This window comes from Chrysochloris asiatica, unplaced genomic scaffold (assembly GCF_000296735.1).
Source record: "Chrysochloris asiatica unplaced genomic scaffold, ChrAsi1.0 scaffold00173, whole genome shotgun sequence".
NCBI classification, from domain to species: domain Eukaryota; kingdom Metazoa; phylum Chordata; class Mammalia; order Afrosoricida; family Chrysochloridae; genus Chrysochloris; species Chrysochloris asiatica.
The window spans coordinates 231,911-252,593 of record NW_006408691.1 but is presented as its reverse complement, the minus strand read 5'-3'; the positions used below and the strand labels follow the sequence as shown (position 1 = coordinate 252,593).

Sequence of the window (20,683 nt, the reverse complement as noted above, 5' to 3'; positions counted from 1 at the left end):
TGGAAGTCCTTGGACCTAGTCTGGCCTCGAGTTGCCTAAATCTTCGCGTTGTAGTCCGGTTTTTTAGACTGGCTGGTAATCCTTCCCCACTGATTCCATCCATTTTGGGACCAGCCCAAGGAGCCTGGAAGTCCTACTCTGAATATACCATTCATTCTTCTGGTTGGATTTTTCTGAGGCCAACGGGAAATCCTTTCAAGAGTCAACCCTCCCTTCCCCCTACCTAGGGTCGGGGTTGGTGGTGGCAGGAAGTCCCACCTTCTGTGTACCCCTCATCCTTCCCTCCCGGCGCCGCAGGAGGACCAGTGGAAAGTCCCTCTCGGAGTTTGACCATCCCCATCCCGGCCTAAGCGCACAAAGGAGGAGTCGAGAATGGGGGCCGGGAGAAGGGGGGATGTCTGTTTATTGGTGAAGGTTTGAAACAGCGAGTGTCGGTTACAGCGCCACAACGCAGTCAGTGCCCGTGTATCCTAGCAGGCGAAGAGCGAACTTTCGACGCACATCGTCGGGCACGAACCTGCCAGCCACAAAGTGGTGGCGCCCGGAAAAACGGCCAGCGCATTGCTTAGGGGCCACAAGCGACACCAGCACATCCGGACGTAACCCGTCCTCAGCGTCATTGCCAGTTTCTGCGTCCCAGCCTGAGGGAGGAGGGGAAGTCGGGAACTGGAAGGCTTGCATACTTAGACTAGGGTCCTGCCCCCTGCCTGCCTGTCCCTACTAAATAAAGGGCTTCCCTCACCCCCATCTTAAGCTGGGTACTGAGGCTAGCGCCCTCCCCCCCCAGAGTCTCAGTCAGACCTGCCTCCCCAAGGAATAAGCCTCTGCCTTGGGACCCCCCCTACATCCCTTCCCATCTGACCCAGCCTTTGCCCTCAGACCCCATCATTTTTACCTCTTTCCTTCCCTTTACAGGTCGGATGGGTCCCTCTGGCTCTGACCTGACTCTCTCAATCAACTCTGAGCCCCTTCCCCACTTAGAATTTTCAAGCAATTCCCACCCCCACCCCCCACAGCCTTCTGCTCTGTAACTCTCTAAAAGGACACCCCTGAGGTTCCTGGAGCTGAGGGACCATCCCTGACTCCAGCCACCTCCACAGAGGGTCCGGCTGGCCAACGGCTGTTTGTTCCGTCTGCCCGTCTCCTAATAGTTCCAGCAGGCATGGGGCGGCGGCCAGGGCGGGTGCGGCGTTTGCTGAGTGAGCTCACGTCTGCCCCAGCAACTAGGCTGGGGTGGGCATCGGGCATGCAGGGCAGGGTAACGGAGGGCAGCCAGGGTCACTGGGTTCACTGCCTTGGTCTTCCCCATCCACAGGATGGGTGTGGCTCTTGGGCCTCAGCAAGTGTACATTCCATCCATGCTGAGGAAACTGAGGCTCAGAGCAGGCAGACCAGCCAAGGTCACCAGAAATGAGGTGTGGGAGCGCCCACCCATGTCCCCTCAAGCCAGAAGTGCCCCACCTGACCCTTCGTGCCTGAAGGGATGTCCAAGCTGACAAGGGGAATGGACAGAAGCTTGAGAGTGGTCAGCGCTCGTGTGCAGGGGCCCCCAACCTTGCCAGGTTCTGAGCCAGGGCCCAGCACAGCATCCACCACTAGCTTGTATGCATCATTGATGAGCTGGACCTACGAGAGCAGACAGGGTCAGTGGGCAGCCCTCAGGCAAAGTCTCCACCTCTGCCCTCACTGGCCCACCCTGGGCTGACCTCTGTGGGCAGGTATGAGAGGAAGGGGATGTCCATCTTCTCACACTGGGTGGTCAAGTCCTGGTGCAGTGGGTCTGGCGAGCGCACGGGGTAAAAGATGGTTGGCTCATACTCCTGGGTGGACAAGAAGTCAATGCTTGGGTCCTCTTAGACCCACGATCTATGTACCTGGCAGCAGACCCCACCCAGGGCAGACAGTGGGCATGTCCTGGAACCCAAGCCTGGATGTCCCCATTTTGAACATTAGCAACAGGAGGAAGCGATTTCTGTAGGGACCAGATGGGGATGCCCCTGAGAGTCCTGGCTACTCACAAACACCCGCAGATGCCGGGCACAGACCAGTCCCACTGCCCCGTTCTGCTCTGGGCCACATACAACCAGTACTGTCCTCTGCTTCCGGGAGAGAGCTGCCAAGGGGAATACCTGGAGAGGAAGGACACCACTCAGAAGCCTCCTTGCTCAAGTAGTGAAACTGAGACCAGGGACTGGAGAAGACCAGGTAATTGGGACTGGAGGCAACAGGATAATATATTGTTGTTGTTAAGTGCTGTCCAGTCAGTTCCAACCCATAGCAACCCTGTACAGGGTTTCTAAGGAGTGACTGATGAGCTTGAACCACCAATCTTGTAGTTCAAATGGCTTTGCAGTCTGGCGCATTAACCCACAGTGCCACACCAGAACTCATAAGATAGTATTGTTATGTGCCCTGGGGTCGGTTCCGATTCATAGAGACCCTGTACAGGGTTTCCGAGGCTATAAATCTTCACAGGTGCAGAAAGCCTCATCTTTCTCCCACGGAACAGCTGGTAGGTCCTTTTGAGGCCTCAGTTTCTCTCTTGTCCCAGGCTCTGCCAAGCCCATGTAAGAAAACATGCCTCCTGCCACCCGCCCAATACAGAAGTGTGGTTTGTTTATTCTCTACTTGGCTTGCAGACATTCTTCCACCTTTTTCCACCACAGTGATTTCCTCCGCCCCACTGTCTTTCCAGGCCTCTGGCCCTCCTGGAGGCTCTGAAGTCAGGGGAGGAATTTTTCAATCCAGTAATACCCTGGTGCCTCTCTCTGTCTGCTTCTATCTCAAATACCTGTCTGCCTGCGTATGCATCTCTCTTTACCTTAGGAGTTAAGAGTGTTAGTATTTGAGGTGTCCAGCCCTGTTCTGACTCTGTGTAGCCCTCGGCACCTTTTTCCTCCCAGCCTCGGTTTTTCTTCTATCCAGAAGGAATACCAATGGCCTGGTAAGCACATAGGGCAAACATCCCATCTCCTGAGTCCTGGGGTGGTTCTGGGGGGATCCTGCTGCATCTAACCTCAAACTATACAGAGAGCAACTCACTTCCCTTTTGAGACTCCTTTTCAAGGCCTCAGGTATCTTTGACATGCCGTAGGTGACTCTGACCAGGCTCCTAGTCCCAAACCCCTGACCACATCTAGGGATGCTAGGCTCTCAGTGGGGAATTGGAGCGGTAACCCCTGAGCACCAGGTGAGAGTTTAATACCCTGGCTTTGCTTCCTGACTCTGCTTTGGATCCTTTCCTAATTAACTGTGCTGTTCATTACCCCTCTTTAGAGGAAACACAGGCACAAAATAGTTTGGCCACATGACAAAGTGCTCCCTGGTGCCATCTTTACTGCTATTTCTCTAGCCTACCCTCACAGGCACTGCCCAGGGCCGGGTGCACTTGACTTGGAACTACAGCTCTGCTTCTGACACCCCCCTTCTGCCCGGGGCACAGGGTTGTTTGGGGGCCCAGACTGCAGCAGTCAGTATCTCCGGGACCCACTGTGCAACCACACCTACAGGAGGGATCCGCTCCCACTGCCAAGGGTCCTAACATAGTAATGTTACTGCTTAGCTTTCGTGCCTCTAGGGGTTCCCACCTCTGCTCTGACCCCCGCGAGTCCCCTGGATTTTAAGTCCCTTCTGGGCCTCATTTCCTCAGTGAGGGGCTGGACAGTTCCAAGTAGAGGGGTCTCTTGGGGGATGGACAGTTCTGGTCATAGGGGTCATGCAGCTGGGTCTCAGCTTTAGTGGGTTGGTGGTCTGGCTGAGGTCAGGGTACCTTGGTCACAGCCACTGCACTGGCATGGCCACACAACTCTGCCAGCTGCTGCCGTCCAAAGCGGTAATCCTCGAGCAGCTCCCGCTCCAGGGCAGCTGCCTCGGCTGTGCTGTGGAACAGAGACGAAGGACAGATGCTCAGAGACATAGGAAAGGTGAAGAGACCTCGAGACAGAGACTCAAAGGGAGTGCCCCCCTCCATTGTTCCAAGACAGACCCTGACTCTTTTACTGGCCCCTGACAATAGTACAGTCTCTGAGCTGAGGGCCTTCTCTCAGTTTCACCAATTTTATGGAATAAAATTTGGTAGGCAGCAGGCGGTTTCACCAATGTCAGTGTGACTGCGCTCCCTGGTGGCCTCAAATGAAAATGGCAATCTACCTTGGTTCTGTTGCCCTAAAGTTGAGGACACAGATGCCCCTGGTTCCCAGGGCAGGAGGGCCCCAAGCTGAGATTGGGGGCATCTGAGGGAGGTGGGTATTGAAAGATACTGAGGAGTTTGAAAGTTTACTCAGAGAGGTGAATGTGGGACATGCATCAATGAGATTCTCTGATAAAATAGTTGGGGTCAGAGATAAAATATTTGTGGCCAGGGAGACCAAGTTCAAGTTGAAGCTCTGCTACTGAATCGTTGAGTGACTTGGGAGGTCTCCACATCTGAGTGTTGCTTCTTTCTTGCCGTCTCCACAGAAGGAAATGCAGGGTTCAGTACTAAAATATTCAGGATGTCAAGACAATAGAACATGAAGCTAGAGATGAAGCCCTTCAAGGCACAGGGAGTAAGCCAGCCCTTCCTGAGGGGCTTTTATATGCCAAGCTTGGTGGTAAGAGAGGAAGAGGTGGCACTGAGGACCTGGGTTGTGAGGGGATAGGGGTCAGCTGGGCAGGATCTAAGTCTGATGCCAGCTTTTCTCAGACCAGGAGGACAGGGAACACTTGAACCTAGCTCAGTGGACACTGGGGGTCTGATAATAGAGATGACCACCCCTACAAGAATTTGGCAAACAACTGCCAGCTCAGAATTGCCAGTGCTTGCCCACGATTCCAGAGAAAGTAGGTGGGGCAGTCAGGTCTTCTACCATGGTCTTTAGAGCCGTGGCGAGTGGGCTTCTGATGTCGGAGGGTCAAGAAGCAAAACTAGATAGATAAATAGCATAACTTTGGCAGAACGAAATCTCAGGTTCCTTCCTTGGACACAACCTTCTGGCAGGATCCAGGGCAGAGCAGTGGGCAGAGTGGAGTCAGGTATGAGGCAGGGGGACTAGGAGGGTTGTAAGGCCACTTGGACAAGATGGCCAGGAGCACTGTGGGAGGTAGGCAGGAACAGCGAGGACACAAGTCCTCTGGCGGGAATGAGTCTGACATGTTCAAGGGGCAGAAGGGAATCTGGTGTGGCTGAAGCAGAGTGACAAGGGGACAGGGCAAGCAGGCCCTCAAACTCAGGGGTACTCATGCAGATGGGGGAAATGGGGCTACAGGCAGGAAGGTCACATGTCCTAGGCCGCTTCAGCCAGCAGAGCTGGATTTACACCCAGCTGGACTAGGCAGGTGAGGTGCTGTGGGTAAATGGGCTGGACTGCAAGGTCAGCAGTTCAAGCTCATAAGCCGCTCCTCAGACACCCTATACAGGGTCGCTATGGGTCAGAACCAACTTGAGAGCACTTAATGAAAAGCACTAGGCAGGTGGCTAATATAGGGTAAGGGCAAAAGCTCACAGTGGAGCCAGAAAGAGTGCTGACCCCGCAGGCTGGCCTAGGTCAGCTCCCGGAAAGAGCAACATCAGGTGGGCAGGGACTAGATTTCATTCCCCCAACTTGATCTTCTGACAGCTCCAGCTGCTGCCCATGAATGAAGGTGGGGAGAGGAAGAGGTGGGTGGGGGAATCATTTATCCCACCTCTTCCCCTCCCTCCCGAGGTCTTTGTCCTAAAGCCAGTTGGAACATAGTCTTCCTGTGTAACTGGTGATTAGAGTGAAAATGGGGACTGAGTGAGCAGAGGGCGGTCCAGGATAGAGGCCAAGCTGGTTGGGGTGAGGTGAGGGTGCAGTAGTGACTCCCAGGTGCGAAGGACAATTAAGACTAGGGAAGGGTGGGGGACAGGACAGGTCAAGCCCATTTTGTTGTGGTGGTACTGACTTTGGGGCGTCTCAGATGAGGATGCCTCTTGCTCCCCACAACCTTGGCCCAGGTAAGAGGAGCTTCAAGAACCCAGAATTTTGTTCCCCACCACCACCCACCCACCCTGGCCTCTGAAAGACTAAGTGATCTCGTTCCAGAAGGAAATGAGTGTAACACTGACACTTCGAGGAGGGTCACAAAGGTTGACTGAGGGGACGGGGTGTGCCCTTTTGGGGGCAAAGCCCTCAGGCCAGTGTGTGCATGTCAGACAGACCTCGGCATTCTCTCAAAATTCATTTGCTTCACTCTACCCTCACGCCTTTGCCCAACAGCCCACCATCATGGCCCACCTGGTCACCTACAGCAGTCTCCCACTCCCAAAATACCTCAACATGAGCTGAAGGGGACTTTGAACACTTGAACACCAAATTCCATCATACTCTGCCACAAACCCTCTTACAGCTCCTCCGTCATCAGAGAATGCAAGGCAAGCTCCTCACACCTCGGAGTCTGTCTCTCACCTCAGCACTTCTGTTCCTCCTCACTCACCATGTTCCACCTCCTACACACACCCGTAGAGCCCCATAAGTCCCCTCAGTTGGTCTCACACAACTGTTGTTGTTAGGCGACATCGAGTCAGTACCGACTCATAGCAACCCTATGCATAACTGCCTGATCCTGGGCCAACCTCACAATTGTTGCCACGCTTTTAGCCTTGATGCTGCCACTCTGCCAATCCATCTCACTGGGAGTCTTCCTCTTTTTCTCTAACCCTCCACCCTACCAAACGTGATATCCTTCTCCAGCAACTGGTCCCTCCTGACAATATGTCCAAAGTATGAGATGAAACTTCATCTCTCACACAACTAGCACCCCCAATATCACCAGGCAAAGTTACAGATGATAGAACATTCTCCTCCCCTGTCTACGACGTGCCAGGCTTGCTAGATAGACATCAGTCTTCGGACAACATCCACCCTGAGAAGAGCTGAGGACAGTGGGAAGCGGTTGAATAGTTAGGTACCCCTGGTCTGCAATGACCACCACTGCCCTGATGGGACCATGTTGTGATGGTCTGGAGAACACAGTTTGGAGGACACAAATGGACCACCAATCCCAACCCCAAATTTATCCGTCAAGTGACCCCTTTGTCCAAACTCTGTCCATCCTGGCTCCAGAGAAGCTTCCCTACTCCCATCTGTTTCCTCCTCTGGACAAAAGGAGAGTGGCTGGTGAACCACCAATAGTGGTTTAAGTTTGAGGACCTACTCTGGGCTACAGGGTCCCTGGAAGTATGGAAAGGGAGGGGGCCTGGCTGGGGTGGAAGTGATGAGGTTGGCCTCAAGGTGCGGAATACGATGCTAAATTATTATTCATGAAGGGGCGGGCCGGTCTTGGATAGTTTCCCTGGAAACGCAGGTTTCGGAAGGGTAGGCATTGGCAGAGCTGATCTCCACTAAGGAACCATGCCATAGGCTTCCGTTCCCCCAGGCCCGTTCTTCCTGGATTCCCCGCCCCAGCTCACCTGAGGAAACGCCGCTCCTCTGGCGTCTCTGCCAGGTCCGGGCCGGCAGCATTCATGGTCGAGTCAGTGTACTGAGCTGTGGCTGCTGCCACTGAGGCCGCCTTTTAAGTGCATTCCTAGGGGCGGGGCCCCTTCACCTCTCCCCGCCCACCTCTTCCCGCCCGCCAACCAGACAGCGCTGTCAAGAGGTTGAGCGCGACCATTGGTTAGGGGGTGCAGGTGTGTTTAACCCTTTTCTAGCATGAATGAAGCGGATTTAGGAGGCTGCGATGAATTCCCAGGTTGTTGTAGTTAAGTGCCTTGAGTTGGTTCCAACTCACAAAGACGACACTGTATAGAGTTTCTGAGGAGTATTTGGTGGGTCTGAACTGCCGACCTTGTGGTTTGCAGTTCAGTGCATATCCTACAGGTATTGGCAGGGAAATTCTAGTCTGGAGGGGATATGGAATCCTGGTTTGTAATCCAGGTGGTCCCAATCCCTCTAAATATGAGAAAAATTCCAGGAACCTGTAGCTCCGGTAAGCAGGATTTCAAGGGAAGGGAGGAAAGACACTTGGACTGGTACTGGGGCAAGAAAGGAGGTAGGAAATTTCAAAATAATTTAGAAGCTGACAACAAGACTGCTGGTGGAGGGGAGCACCCCAGGTGATTGGTGGCTCCAGCCCTCCTTGGTTTGGGGTCACCCCTGCATGCTTCACCAGGTCTAATCCCTTTGGCCAGCCATAGGTACCGAGTTCCACCACTCCTCCAGCTCCCTCGGCTCCGACAAGCCCCCAGAGCACCCCACAAGGGGGTGCAGACATCACGGACTCAGGCAGTTTCCAGAACCTTTATTCTCTTCATGGGAGTCGGGCGGGGTGGCAGCAGCTCCTACGTGTACAACACGAAGCCGTAGTTGGCACTGACAAGCTCCTCATCTGTGCGCAATCCATAGAGCTCACCCACCGTGGGGGTCACCCAGCGTGTCGTGTGGAACATGGACTCGCCCACCTATGAGACCACAGGGATGTGGGTGGACTGATGAGCTACAGCTTGAGTGGGCCTGCACGCCCACCCTCTTAGCCCCTGGGACCTACCTTCCAGTCAGGTACATCCTTCATGATGATGGCCTCCTCCTCCAAGTTCTCCCGCAGCATCTGCAGGACCCTGAGCAATGCGGTAGGAGATGGACCTAGGAGGACCTGCACCCCTGACCCTCCACACCCAGCAGCCCCTCTGGCTCTTACACATACAGTTCTCTCTGCCACAAAGTCTTCTCTCCGGAGCTCCCTTAACAATTACTCATCTCCCTGCCCCAGGCCTAACACCCCTTCCTCCAGGAAGCCTTCTCTAGACTCCCCTCCATGATCCACCCCACCCCAAGTTAAGTCTCCAACACCCTATTGGGTGAGTTTTGGGCTGGAACCCTGCTGCAGGTCTCCGCTACCTCCGGTCCTTCTCAGCCTGGAACAACGGCATCAGGGCGATGCGGGCCTCTAGGTCCTCGATCTGTAGACGCCTGTGGAAGCCGGACACCATCAGCTGTGGGGAGGCGGGGCAGCCACAGATACCCTGGTCTCCAGGGTGATGTGTGAGGAGCCCAGGGCCCAGGAAGGGGCATCTGCCTGGGGTGACCACGATGGGCAGGGAAGCAGGCCGGGGACATCATGACTTCCTTCCTCTCAGCAGAGGCCTAGCCGACTCTCCACCTGCTCTGCCTGCATTCATCCACCTGGTCCTCCCAGGACACAAGTTCCCCTCCGCCCTCAGACTGCAAGCAGACACCCAAGATGTCCCTTGGCTCCTACCTGCGCTCTCGGTTCCACTTCATCATCCTCCAATACCCAAAGAGCAGAGTCCCAATGCCCACAGCAAACATGCTATAGCCTGTGGAGAGAGGGGTAATGGCTTTACCTTGAAGATCAAAGGCTATGCTTGGCCATAACCCAGGACTCCTTCCAGAACCCTCAGGACACTTCCTCATATCCACCCATGTCCAGCTGCACCTTCTGTGGACATCATCCCTCTCAGCACAGTGTCTGCAGGCCCTGGGCATGACAGGCACTTGGTGTTCAGACACTGGCTGCCACACTCCTTGGCCCATGTACCAGGTTTCTGGAAGGTTCCGGTCTGCCAGGACCTGCTGGCAGAGGGACTAGAAGGTCCTCTAGAAGGTCACCCTGTCTCTGGTCTGACAGTGTCCTTGGCCATCCCAGCTCCAGGCAACCCTAGCTCTCTGGGTTCCCTCTGTGCTCTACCCAGAGGGGGCTGCCTGGAGCATCTAGAAGCAGCCGGTGCCCTGCAGGGGTAGCCCCAGCGCTGGGACTGCAGGGCTGAGCCCCCTGCCCTGCACACTGGGGGGGGGGGGCAGAGGTTTTCATGAATATTTATGAGCACCAGCAGGTGCTAATCCTGACAGACAGCTGGGCCATCCTGGGTGCTGAGAGGAATCAAGGGACTAAGGCAAACTGGGCTTCAGGTCCAGCTGCCATCGGGTGCCGGAGTAATACATGTTCCAGAGAGTTTCCTATAGTTGATTTTTCACAAGGAGATCACCAGGCCTTTCTTCAGAGATGTCTCTGTTGTTGTTAATTTCAGTGGAGTCTGTTCCAACTCATAGTGATCCTGTATAGGGTTTCCAAGGAGTGCCTGGTGTGTTGGAACTGCTGACCTTGCAGTTAGCAGTCCAGTGCTTATCCTAAAGTGCCACACCAAACTCTGGGTGAACTCAAACCTCTAACCTTTTGGTTAACAACTGCAAGTTAACTATTGCACCACCTAGGGACTTCAACCAGTTACCAAATAAATTCTGATGCATGACAATCCCATGGGGTTTCAATGGCTGATTTTTCTTAAGTAAAATTCTTCTGAGGTGCATCTGGGTGGATGTGAACCTCCAACCTTACAGTCAGTTGCCGAATGCATTAACCACTGCACCATTCAGGGCCTCTAGGCTTTAGTGGCTAGGAAATAATTGACTAGCCAACAGTGGGGAAGGCCCTGCCTAGGCTGCCCTGTCTATCTTCCAGTGGGGTGTGGAACAAGAGCAGGAGGTAAAGGACAGATCCCTCAAGCTCACCTGCTACAAACAGCTCAGGTTTAAGACAGCTCAGGGGTAGTTGTGAGGTACCTGGCCCTGTGCTCAGAGGCAGTACCCAAGTCCCTTTAGCTACCCCTAGGCAACTCTGTGTGTTTGGTGTTGATTCAGCACATACAAGTGCTCCTATACCACCATGGTGTTTACAGCATGTTCTCCCAGGAGAGGAGTTTCTGATCAGAGCTGCTTCATTCCAGTCTCATTCCGGGGGTGGGGGGCCTCACCTTTCACTAGGCCTGTGTCCAGCCTTCCAAAGACCCTCATACCTAGACACCCGTGTGAGTCTGTCTGAAAGATAAGTTCTAAGAAAGTGGCAGTAGTACCCTCTTATCTGTATGGTGTCCATGTGGGCTGTCACTCATCTGCACTGGCTGAAGAAACCAGAGCCATGGGGGGTGGGAGGACTCAGCCTTGGGAGCTGCCAGTCTGATACGGAAGGCATGCGGACCCCTCCCAAAGATCTAAGTGAACAGCATGACATCCATGTGCTGGGACTGTGCCCGTGAGGATGGCAGCACTCCTACACTGGTGTAATGCGGCAATGCATTCTCTCTCAGTAGGCTGGCAATCCTGTTTGCAGAAAGTGACAAGCAGACCGTACACTTCATAGGGAACTGCAAACCAACAGACACCCAAACTCACTGTCACTGAGAGAATCATAGCTCACAGACATCAGACAGAAAAGAAGAATCCTCTAGGGTTTCCAAGGTGGTTAAGTCTTTATGGAAACAGATTGCCACATCTTTCTCCAGAGGAGCAGCCAATGGGTTCAAACTGCTGATCTTTTGGTTAGCAGCTTAGTGCCTAACCACTGTGTTACCAGGGCTCCTGGAATTGCAAGGGACTGAGACTAGCCAAAATAATCTTGAACATGAACAACAAAGTTGGAGGACTCTCACTTCATGGGTTCAGAATTTATTACACAGCTGCGGCAAGACAATGTGGCCCTGGAGTAAGAATAGACAATCCAGATCAATGGAACAGAACAGAGAGTCCAGAAATAAACCATACACTTATGGTCAATTGATTTTGGACAAGGGTGCCAAGTACATTCAATGGAGAAAGAATTTAATCGGGGAAAAAAACAGTTTTTTTAACAAATGGGACAACTGGATCTGCACATGCCTTACCCCATGCACAAAAAGGAACTCAAAATGCATCAGAGACCCGAATGTAAGGTTAGGGTAAAACATAGGAGTAAATCTTCAGGGCTCTGGAAGTGACAATGGTTTCTAAGATCTGACACAAAAAGCACTTGTGAGCAAAGATAAAAAAAAATAGATGCACTGGACTTCATCAAAATGGAAAATTTTTGTGGTGCAAATTGTATTGTTAAGAAGTAAAAAGAACTAAAAAAAGGTAAAAAGAACTCCCGGAAAGGGAGAGAGTGTTTACAAATCATCTGTCTGCCAAGTGAAAAAAGATACACAAATGGCCAACACAAACTTGAGAAAAATACTCAGTATTAGTCATCAGAGAAATACCACTCAGAAGAACAATGAGATTCCACCTCATTCCCACTAGGATGACTACAATCTAAAAGTTAGCTAACAACAGGCATTGTTGAGAAGGTGGAGAAGCTGTGCCCTCTGTGCACCACTGGAGGGAATGTGAAGATGAATGAGCAGGAGCTGGGGAAACAGGCTGGTGAATGAAGCCTCCAGATGCTAACCATGGAGTTACTGTAGGATCCAGCAGTTCTACGCCCAGTACTACACCCAATGAAAACTTAGGTCCACAGAAAAACGCAGGCATTAAGTGTTCACAGCAGCATCACTCCTAATGTCCATCACTAATGAACGAATAAACAAAATGTGTCCATACAATGGTGCCACCAACGGAATCACCCATTCATATGAAATGTCCAGAACAGGCAAATCCACAGACAGAGTAGCTTAGTGGTCCCCAAGGGCTGGGGGTGGGGACTAGTGTGTGACTGCTGATGGGTCCGGGGATTCGTCCTGAGGGGATGACAATGTTCTCAAACTGTGGTGAAGAGAGAATATAACCTGTGTAGGTACCGGTGTGATCTTTAAGTGCCTTTAGGTTGGTTCCAACGCATGTGATCCTGTATGGGGTTTCCGAGGAGTTGCTGGTGAGTTTGAACCGCCGACCGGTGGTTCAATCTGACCTTGAAGTCTAGTGCTTCCATCTCCTACAGCTCCACATCACGTGTCGTACTCAAGTGTACTAAAAACTTCAAATGAGTGAATCGTATGGGTGTGTGAATTATAGCTCAATAAAGATGTCAAATAGAAGCATGATGGCTCTGTAAGACAAGCAATGGGTTGTGAACCACAAGGTTGGTAGTTCAAGCCCACCAACCACTCTGCTCCCACAAAGACTTATAGCCTTGGAAACCTTATACAGGGTAGCTATGAGTTGGAACCAACTCGACAGCACTTCACAACAACAAAAATGTTAAAGACACAGAAATAAGGCAGTGCCTGGGCTGGGCTGAGGAAGGGGTGGAGAGCTGGAGAGCACTAGGGTGGGAGGACCGAGAAGTAGCGATGGGGTGGGAGGCACTCCAGAGCACTCTGGAATAATGAACGCACCCGGGCAGCCTGGCATGTTCTGGTCACTGGTGGGGAGTGGGTGTCAGGAGGGTGAGTTGACAGAAGGAGGGTGAGTTGCAGGGTTGGGGGCTCTTTCACAGAGAGGTGCTCCTTGCCACCTTGGCTAACAAAAGCTCCCTTATCCTCACAAATGAAATTTCTTGTAACATTATTTGTCCCCTAGCTAAGCTGAGAGTCCCTCTAGGCAGGAAGTGGGTCTAAATAGGGCCATGAAAGAAGGGGGCAATCTGGTGAGGGGTCATGGGCAAGCTGCTTACTCATTGACAAAAGTCACACCATCACTGAGCAGAAACCTCAAGGGGTTCTTTATTACAGAGCACTGACTGGAAAAAAGCCAGGTGAGCCTGAATGTTCTACAGGCACATTTTAATGTCAAGACCCCAAAAGAGGCTCAGGGTGAAAGGCACATTTGCAACTTAAAAATCAAAACAGTGAAATGCAGACGGGTCTCTTGTGATACAATAGTGAATAATTGTTATCAGGACTGATTGTGAGGGTTGTAAATGTAAAGGTAGACGTTTTATAGCAAGGAGGGGAGTGATTAACTTTTCAGTCTAGGAGCGGAGATTCCCTAGGACCATCAAGGGAGAAGAGCAGACAGCGGGACCCTACCCAGAGAAGCAGTGATGCCTGAAATGGAGCCAGAGATGATGACATGGAGCGATGGAGCAGCTGGAGACTTTAGATCCAGAGAGGGAGAGCGACTGTGTGCTGAAGACCTGGGGGGTACGGGGGAAGGATTGCATGGAGGGGATTGTAACCATGGCAATGAGACGATATACGATAGAATGAATGTAAAACCAATGTTCTCCCGTGTAAACTATCACATAATTCACAATAAAACATTTAAGAAAAAAAAAAAATTACCAGAAAAAAAAAAAAATCAAAACAGGACATGTAAACTGAAGGGAACCGGGAGCCCGTGAGTCTGGGTCCAGAGCACAGAGGTGCACATGTGCAGACAGGGGGTTGCAATGGGTGGGGTACACCTGGATAAAAGAAATGGAGACTCTCATCACAACATAAGGAGCCCCAGTGGCCAGAGTTTAAGCACTCAGCTACTAACAGAAAGAATGGCAGGTTGAACATACTCAGCAGTTCTGAGGGATAAAGACCAGTGGTGATTTGTCCCCCTGAAAAGCTGTTAAGTTGGTTCCAACTTATAGCAACACTCTATAGGGTTTCTAAGGAGCAGCTGGTGGGTTCAAACCATAGGCCTTGTGGTTACCAGCCCAGTGCTGATCCTACAGCACCACTCTAAAGCTTAGGAAACTGTATGGGAAAGTTTTAGTCTGTCACACAGGGTCACTATGAGGGGCAGCATCTAACAACAACTTAAGTCTTGATCATAGTAGTGACCTTGGGTCAAATAAAGTCTGCAGCCAGGTTTTGTATGCCTAAGACCATTTCTAAAGGGTTATAAAAGAGCAGCAGGAAGAAGAAAGAGGAGGAAAAAAAAGAGTAATCTGATACAATTTGATGAACTTGACCTACACCTATGGATGCAGTAGCTCAAAAGAGGAAATAAATCGTTACAGCGAGGATCATTCCCACCCCCTCCATACACAGGGTAGACAGGGATGGGCAACTTGAACATTGGCTACCCAAAATGGGGGGTGGGGGGCTACAAAGACAAGAAGTGACTGGTTTACAAGCTTTCAAGTGGGACCCTAGATCCAGAGGGCACCGAAGGAAAGTAGAATCTCCACTGAGTAGTATCCAATCTGTCTGGTCAGTGCTGATGAATGAGGATGGGTCTCTTGTGATACAATAGTGAATAATTGTTATAAGGACTGGTTGTAAGGGTTGGAAATGTAAAGGTAGACATTTTGTAGAAAAAGGAGGGGAGAGATTAACTCTTCAGTCTAAGCGAAGGTCCCTGGGACCATCAAGGGAGAAGAGCGGAATGGGGGACCCTACCCAGAGAAGCAGTGACACCAGAGATGGAGGCAGAGATGATGACATGGAGAGATGGAGCGGCTGGGGACTTCAGACCCAGAGAGGGAGAGGGGCTGTGTGTTGACAACTGAGGGGCAGGCTTGCAGGGTACACCCTTTGGTTGTTTGATGATGCATGGAGGGGATTGTAACCATGGCAATGAAATGATATAGGATAGGAAGAATGTAAAGCTAATGTTCTCCCATGTAAACTATCACATAATTCACAATAAAACTTTAAAAAAAAAAAGAAAGGAAAAGGACAGCAGGGACAGAACCTAAAATATTTACCCTCTGGCCCTTCAAGGAGAAAGTCTGGCCACCTCTGTTCTATGATACAAAAAACAAAGAGGGATGTGGCTAGGCTGGGGGACTAGGACTCCACTTTTTTACCGTCTGAATTAGTAATTCCTTTACCTTAGTTTAAATTGAGGGCTACAAGGATATGCACAGATTGTAAAAGAACACTTTGGTAAAATTCGGCAATTATATTCACTTTTGAATTGTTTTAAAATTTTTATTTCTAGTCTAGAAACTAAGTGAGGGTGCCTTTTTACTTTCTCTGTAAAATATTTTGGCTGTTCTCTGTGTTGAACCCAATATAAAATGTTATTTAAAAAGATTTGAACATTTAACAATACAGATTGCTGTGAGGAGTCATGGCCCAGGCCATCCACCAGGTTTCCACTCAGGATGACCCTGGGGGAGTCTCAACCGCTTCCTTGCCAGTTTCTTCACCAGAAAACGCCTGAGCACCGGCCAGAGACACCTCAATCACGAGAAAAAAGGGAAATAGTGGTGCTTAAAATCACTGTAAAAACTACTTGGTGGCGCAGCGAGCTGCAAACGTAAAAGTTGCCGGTTCCAGCCCAATAGCGGCTTAGTGGGAGAACAACGCGGCCAGCTGAGAAATGATTTACAGCCTCAGAAACTCTATGGAGCAGTTCTACTCTGTCCTACAGGGTCGCTGTGAGTCGGAATCAAGTCAACTGCAGAGAGTGGTGGATGAATATTATTATTGAAGCTATCGGGGATCCCGGACTCAAGTCTTTCGCTGCACAGCCGGGGAAATTTGGGCTCGCTCGCCATTTCGCCCCCGTCGCGATGACCCAAAAGCCCAAGACCCAGACACCCCAGCGCAGGGCGACACTGACCCGACAGTCCCCGACGGGGCAGGTTCCGCTTGTAGTCAATGGGGCCGTAGCCCCCCGGCGGGGGCATGTCCTGCTTCACCTTCGAGGCCGCCATGCTTGCAGGACTTCTCACTTCCGGTCGCGGGCGGAAGTTACGTGACGGGCAGTCGTCACCGCCATGATGAGTGTGGAGGAAGCCCGGAGCAGTTTCCGACCTGGCTCTGGGAACTGGAGCACTTGTGTAGTTCCCCGACGGCGCGGCACGGCTTGGCTCCTGCAGCGTAGCTGAGGGCGCTTTACTTCCTCTTCTCCCAGACAGGGCGTTGGTACGCCCTTGTCACGGCACTAAAAGACCTCGCAGTCACCTTCCCTTAGGGGTGCAATGCGGCCAGTTAGGAAGCTGGAGAGCTGCTCCCCCAACCCAGCCTTGAAGAAGCCCCCTCTCCAGTTTCTTCCATCTTAGAGGGTGTGCGTACAGCCCAGGACTCCATATGGCCACGGGCTGGGACTAGGAGTAGGGTAGCTAGCTAGCCCGGGCCAGACTCACAAGAGCCATCCAGACGCCAGACTTAGATTCCATTCGCCAATGTGGTCCGGACGCCCGGCTGGGGAGTCATTTTTCAGGAACTGGGTCGATCCGGGTGATTATGAGTCACAGAGCTTGAGAGGCTTGGGCGCCTGGAGGGCGGAGTCTAGGGGGCCCCCACACCTCGCGGCGGGGTGACGCCTGCAATCACTTCACAAGGCAGAAATTGTTACCGCGGCAATAAAAGGCACCGTAGCGGCGGGGGCCTGGGAGTGGGCACATGGGGGTGCGGGGGTGCAAGTGCCAAGCGCCATGGGTTAGGCCCGAGATCGGAGTCCGGCCGCCCCCCCGACAGCAGCCGCCTCCTGCTCCCCACGCGCCCCGGGCGCCACCATGTCGGGCGATAAACTCCTGAGTGAACTCGGCTATAAGCTGGGACGCACGATCGGAGAGGGCAGCTACTCCAAGGTGAAGATGGCCACGTCCAAAAAGTACAAGGGCACGGTGGCCATCAAGGTGGTGGACCGGAGGCGCGCACCGCCTGACTTCGTCAATAAGTTCCTGCCTCGAGAGTTGTCTATCCTGCGGGGTGTGCGCCACCCGCATATAGTGCACGTCTTCGAGTTCATCGAGGTGTGCAACGGGAAGCTGTACATCGTGATGGAAGCAGCAGCCACCGACCTGCTACAGGCTGTACAGCGCAGTGGGCGGATTCCCGGAGCGCAGGCGCGCGACCTCTTCGCGCAGATCGCTGGCGCCGTGCGCTACCTGCATGACCACCACCTAGTGCACCGCGACCTCAAGTGTGAGAACGTGCTACTTAGCCCCGACGAGCGCCGCGTCAAGCTCACAGACTTCGGCTTCGGCCGCCAGGCGCACGGTTACCCCGACCTGAGTACCACCTACTGTGGCTCGGCTGCCTACGCGTCGCCGGAGGTGCTGCTGGGCATCCCCTACGACCCCAAGAAGTACGACGTGTGGAGCCTGGGAGTCGTGCTCTATGTCATGGTCACCGGGTGCATGCCCTTTGATGACTCGGACATCGCCGGCTTGCCTCGGCGCCAGAAGCGTGGCGTACTTTATCCCGACGGTCTCGAGCTGCCCGAGCGCTGCAAGGCCCTCATCTCTGAGTTGCTGCAGTTCAGCCCGTCGGCCCGGCCTTCGGCCGGCCAGGTAGCGCGCAATGGCTGGCTTCGGGCGGGAGACTCAGGCTAATCGCTAGGGCTCCTGCCAGTAGCGTTACCCAGCGCTACACTCGCGCGGTGCACGCGCAACGGGCGCGCTTCCAGGCCCCACCACTGCCTAGGAACCCTCGCCTACCCTCTCCTCTCCCCGACGGCTACGAATCAAGCTACTCCACCCCCAAGAACTGGAGGGCGCACGCGCGACCCCAGCAACGCGCTCGAAGGCCAGAGAGGAGGCGGGGTGCGAAAAGCCAGGGGTAGTACGCCTGCGCGGAATGAGTACCATTGGTGTGGTTGGCTGTATGAGCGTGAGGATCCATGGCAAGCAGACGAGTGATTGCGGAGTCCGTCCCTAACGGGTCGCGGATGCCGCGAAGTGCGCCCGGGGCACGGCCGTCCCCGGAATCTGTAATAAACTCGTTCTTCCTCGCACCTGGTTCTAGCTGTGGCCCCTTCTCAAAGCAGGGGTGGGGTTTCCCCCCTTAGGGGAAGGCTGGCTCGGCTCTTGCGCAAGGCCGCAATGAAAAGTTGAGGGAGATTCGAACCCAGCTCTTAGGACTCCCCAACCTGAGCAGGCTCGAAGGAGCTCTGCTGTCTTAGTCGCCCTGGGAATGAATGCTGAGCTGTGGGCTCACTAGAGGCAAGGGCGCCTGTCCCAACTTGGACCTAGCCTTTACAGATGAGGAAACGGATGCCCAGACAGCTATCATCTGTCCAAGAACAGAGCTGGGATTTGAACAGCATCTGTAGTAACTAGAGCAACCTTCCGTAGTGAGAGCCGCCCCCTGTGCAAAGGTCTGCTGGTTCATTCATTGGGTGTCCGTCCATCATGTTTTGTTTCACCCGTGTATTCGTCCATTTATCGAGCCTCAGGCTTGAGACTTAGCTATGAGGTTTAGGCGCATCTGAAAGAGGCAGGTGGAAAGTAAAAGGAAAGGCCTAGAATAAGATGCTAATTAAGTGCCATCGAGTCGGTTCCGACCCATAGCAACCCTATATAGGGTTTTCGAGGAGCAGCTGGCGGGTTTGAACTGCCACCCATCTTGTGGTTCAAACTGACCGTGCATCCCAGCGCTTTATCCTGCAGCCCTACACCTGGACTCCTAAAATGATAGTAAATTGTGCTAAGTCGACAGTGGGTGAGTTCAGGGAGGGAACAGCAACATCACTTGAGCAGAGTCCTGAAAGAGCCAGCCTGGGAGAGATGAGGTTTCTGGGTTTGGTCACAGCAGCTGTCGGGGTGTATGGTAAATGTCTCTCTAACCCTAATCCTTTCTACTTCCTCCATTGGAGTCCTGCGGTCCCTGAGAGAGCTGTTGGACTTGTGGGTCTGGCTAGGTTCTACTCCTTACTCACCCCTTGTCCCCGTGGCCCTAGAGATGGAGTGCCAGCTCTCCTCCCCACTCAACTTTATAGATTGTGGTCTTCACCTCATATAATGGCTGCTGAGTGGGGATGGGCCTTGCCCTTAGATCCTGGGTGAATTTTAACAGAGACTGAAAACCCGGCCTCTGGTAGCATAGTGATTACGAATTGGGCTGCGGTGAACTGCAAGGTCAGCAGTTCAAAACTACCAGCTGGTCTGTGGGAGACAGATGAGGCTTTCTGCTCCTGTAAAGATTTACAGCTTTAGAAACCCTGTACAGGGTCGCTATGGATCGGAACCGACTTCATGGCACATAACAATAACAATGGTTAAATTTGAAGGGCCTCCATTTATACCCTAGCCCATGGGAGTTGTTAAGTGCTCAACTACTACCAGAGTTGAGTATTTAAAGTACCATTCTGGTATCTTAGAAGAAGGCCTGGTGATATGCTTCCAAAAGTTCAGTGTCTTGGAAACCCTATGGAGTAATACCAAGCATACATGGGTCACCCCGAGTCAACTGACTTGATGGTTTGTTATGTGCCATGGAGCCAGTTCCGACTCATAGCGACCCTGTACAGGGTTTCCGAAGCTGTAAATCTTAATGGGAGCAGAAAGCCTCATCTTTCTCCCGCGGAGCACTTCTCCATCTATGTTCAAGACCTGGCCCTCCCCTCCAGACACTGCTTTCCTTCCTTGTCCTCATACATAGGTGTTTTCCTCTTTTGTCAATACCTATCCCCAGCACCCAGGACCTTTTCTCAGTTCATACCTCTCATTAGCACTTATAAGGAAATGAGCAGATACTAGAGAGGTTGGGATCCCAGGGATCAGGGCTGGTATCCTATTTCGTGGAAGAAGATGCTGTGGTCCAGTGGTCTACTACCAACATAATGACACCCACAGCCCACACTTGCCTCGGGATTTATACTAATCTGAGGAGCTTGATGCCTGACTATGGATGCCCATGACTCACATCCACTCTCAACAAAAGTAAGCGAAGTCACAAGGTTGAACCCCCAGGAAGTACCACCCCATAAACAGAGTTGGACAGGCTAAGGTGTTTCTATCATCTTTTCAACCAGCTTTCCACATCTGTCTGTAAAATGGGATCCCTGGCTTCCACAGGAGGCCGTGTGGGCCAGGAAGGTATTGGCAGGCCCTAGGACTCAAGAATCAGCAAAAACAAAAGATTAAAAGGATATTTTATACACCATGAAATTAATCAAAGCAATTAAGTGCTGTAGTCAATACTGACTATAGTGACAGTGTATAAGGTTTCCAAGACGCAGCTGGTGGGTTTGAATAGCCAACCTTTCAGTTAGCAATCCAGTGTTTATCCTAAAGCCACAGCAGGACTTCAAAGTGGTCCTAATTCTCATGAAAAAATTAAAATGTGTCTGAGAAACTTGTCCCCAGGAGTTGCTGCTCATTTCACAGCTGGCTTTGTGCCTGGGCCATTTCCTGAAGC

The 20,683-nt window shown here is 52.3% G+C and overlaps 3 protein-coding genes across 3 annotated transcripts; 1 reads left to right on the top strand and 2 right to left on the bottom strand.

Annotated features, from left to right (window-relative positions):
* Nucleotides 1–435: 435 nt before the first annotated feature.
* YJEFN3 (YjeF N-terminal domain containing 3) lies at nucleotides 436–7,467 on the bottom strand. The gene is made up of 6 exons (XM_006871748.1): nucleotides 7,412–7,467; nucleotides 3,770–3,878; nucleotides 2,019–2,129; nucleotides 1,707–1,820; nucleotides 1,476–1,626; nucleotides 436–641 (listed from the first exon to the last, which is right to left on the bottom strand). The coding sequence occupies exons 1-6, from the start codon at nucleotides 7,465–7,467 to the stop codon at nucleotides 436–438; spliced, it is 747 nt and encodes a 248-aa protein (XP_006871810.1).
* Nucleotides 7,468–8,281: 814 nt separating this feature from the next.
* On the bottom strand, nucleotides 8,282–16,328 carry NDUFA13 (NADH dehydrogenase (ubiquinone) 1 alpha subcomplex, 13). The gene is given in 6 exon segments (XM_006878413.1): nucleotides 8,282–8,401; nucleotides 8,488–8,557; nucleotides 8,838–8,909; nucleotides 9,199–9,277; nucleotides 16,158–16,296; nucleotides 16,299–16,328. Coding segments are annotated over 6 exon segments (498 nt in total). The 5' UTR covers nucleotides 16,317–16,328.
* Nucleotides 16,329–16,796: 468 nt separating this feature from the next.
* Nucleotides 16,797–17,946, top strand: TSSK6 (testis-specific serine kinase 6). Its single transcript, XM_006871693.1, has one exon. It carries the CDS (start codon nucleotides 17,056–17,058, stop codon nucleotides 17,875–17,877), a length of 822 nt encoding a protein of 273 aa, XP_006871755.1. The 5' UTR covers nucleotides 16,797–17,055; the 3' UTR covers nucleotides 17,878–17,946.
* Nucleotides 17,947–20,683: the final 2,737 nt, after the last annotated feature.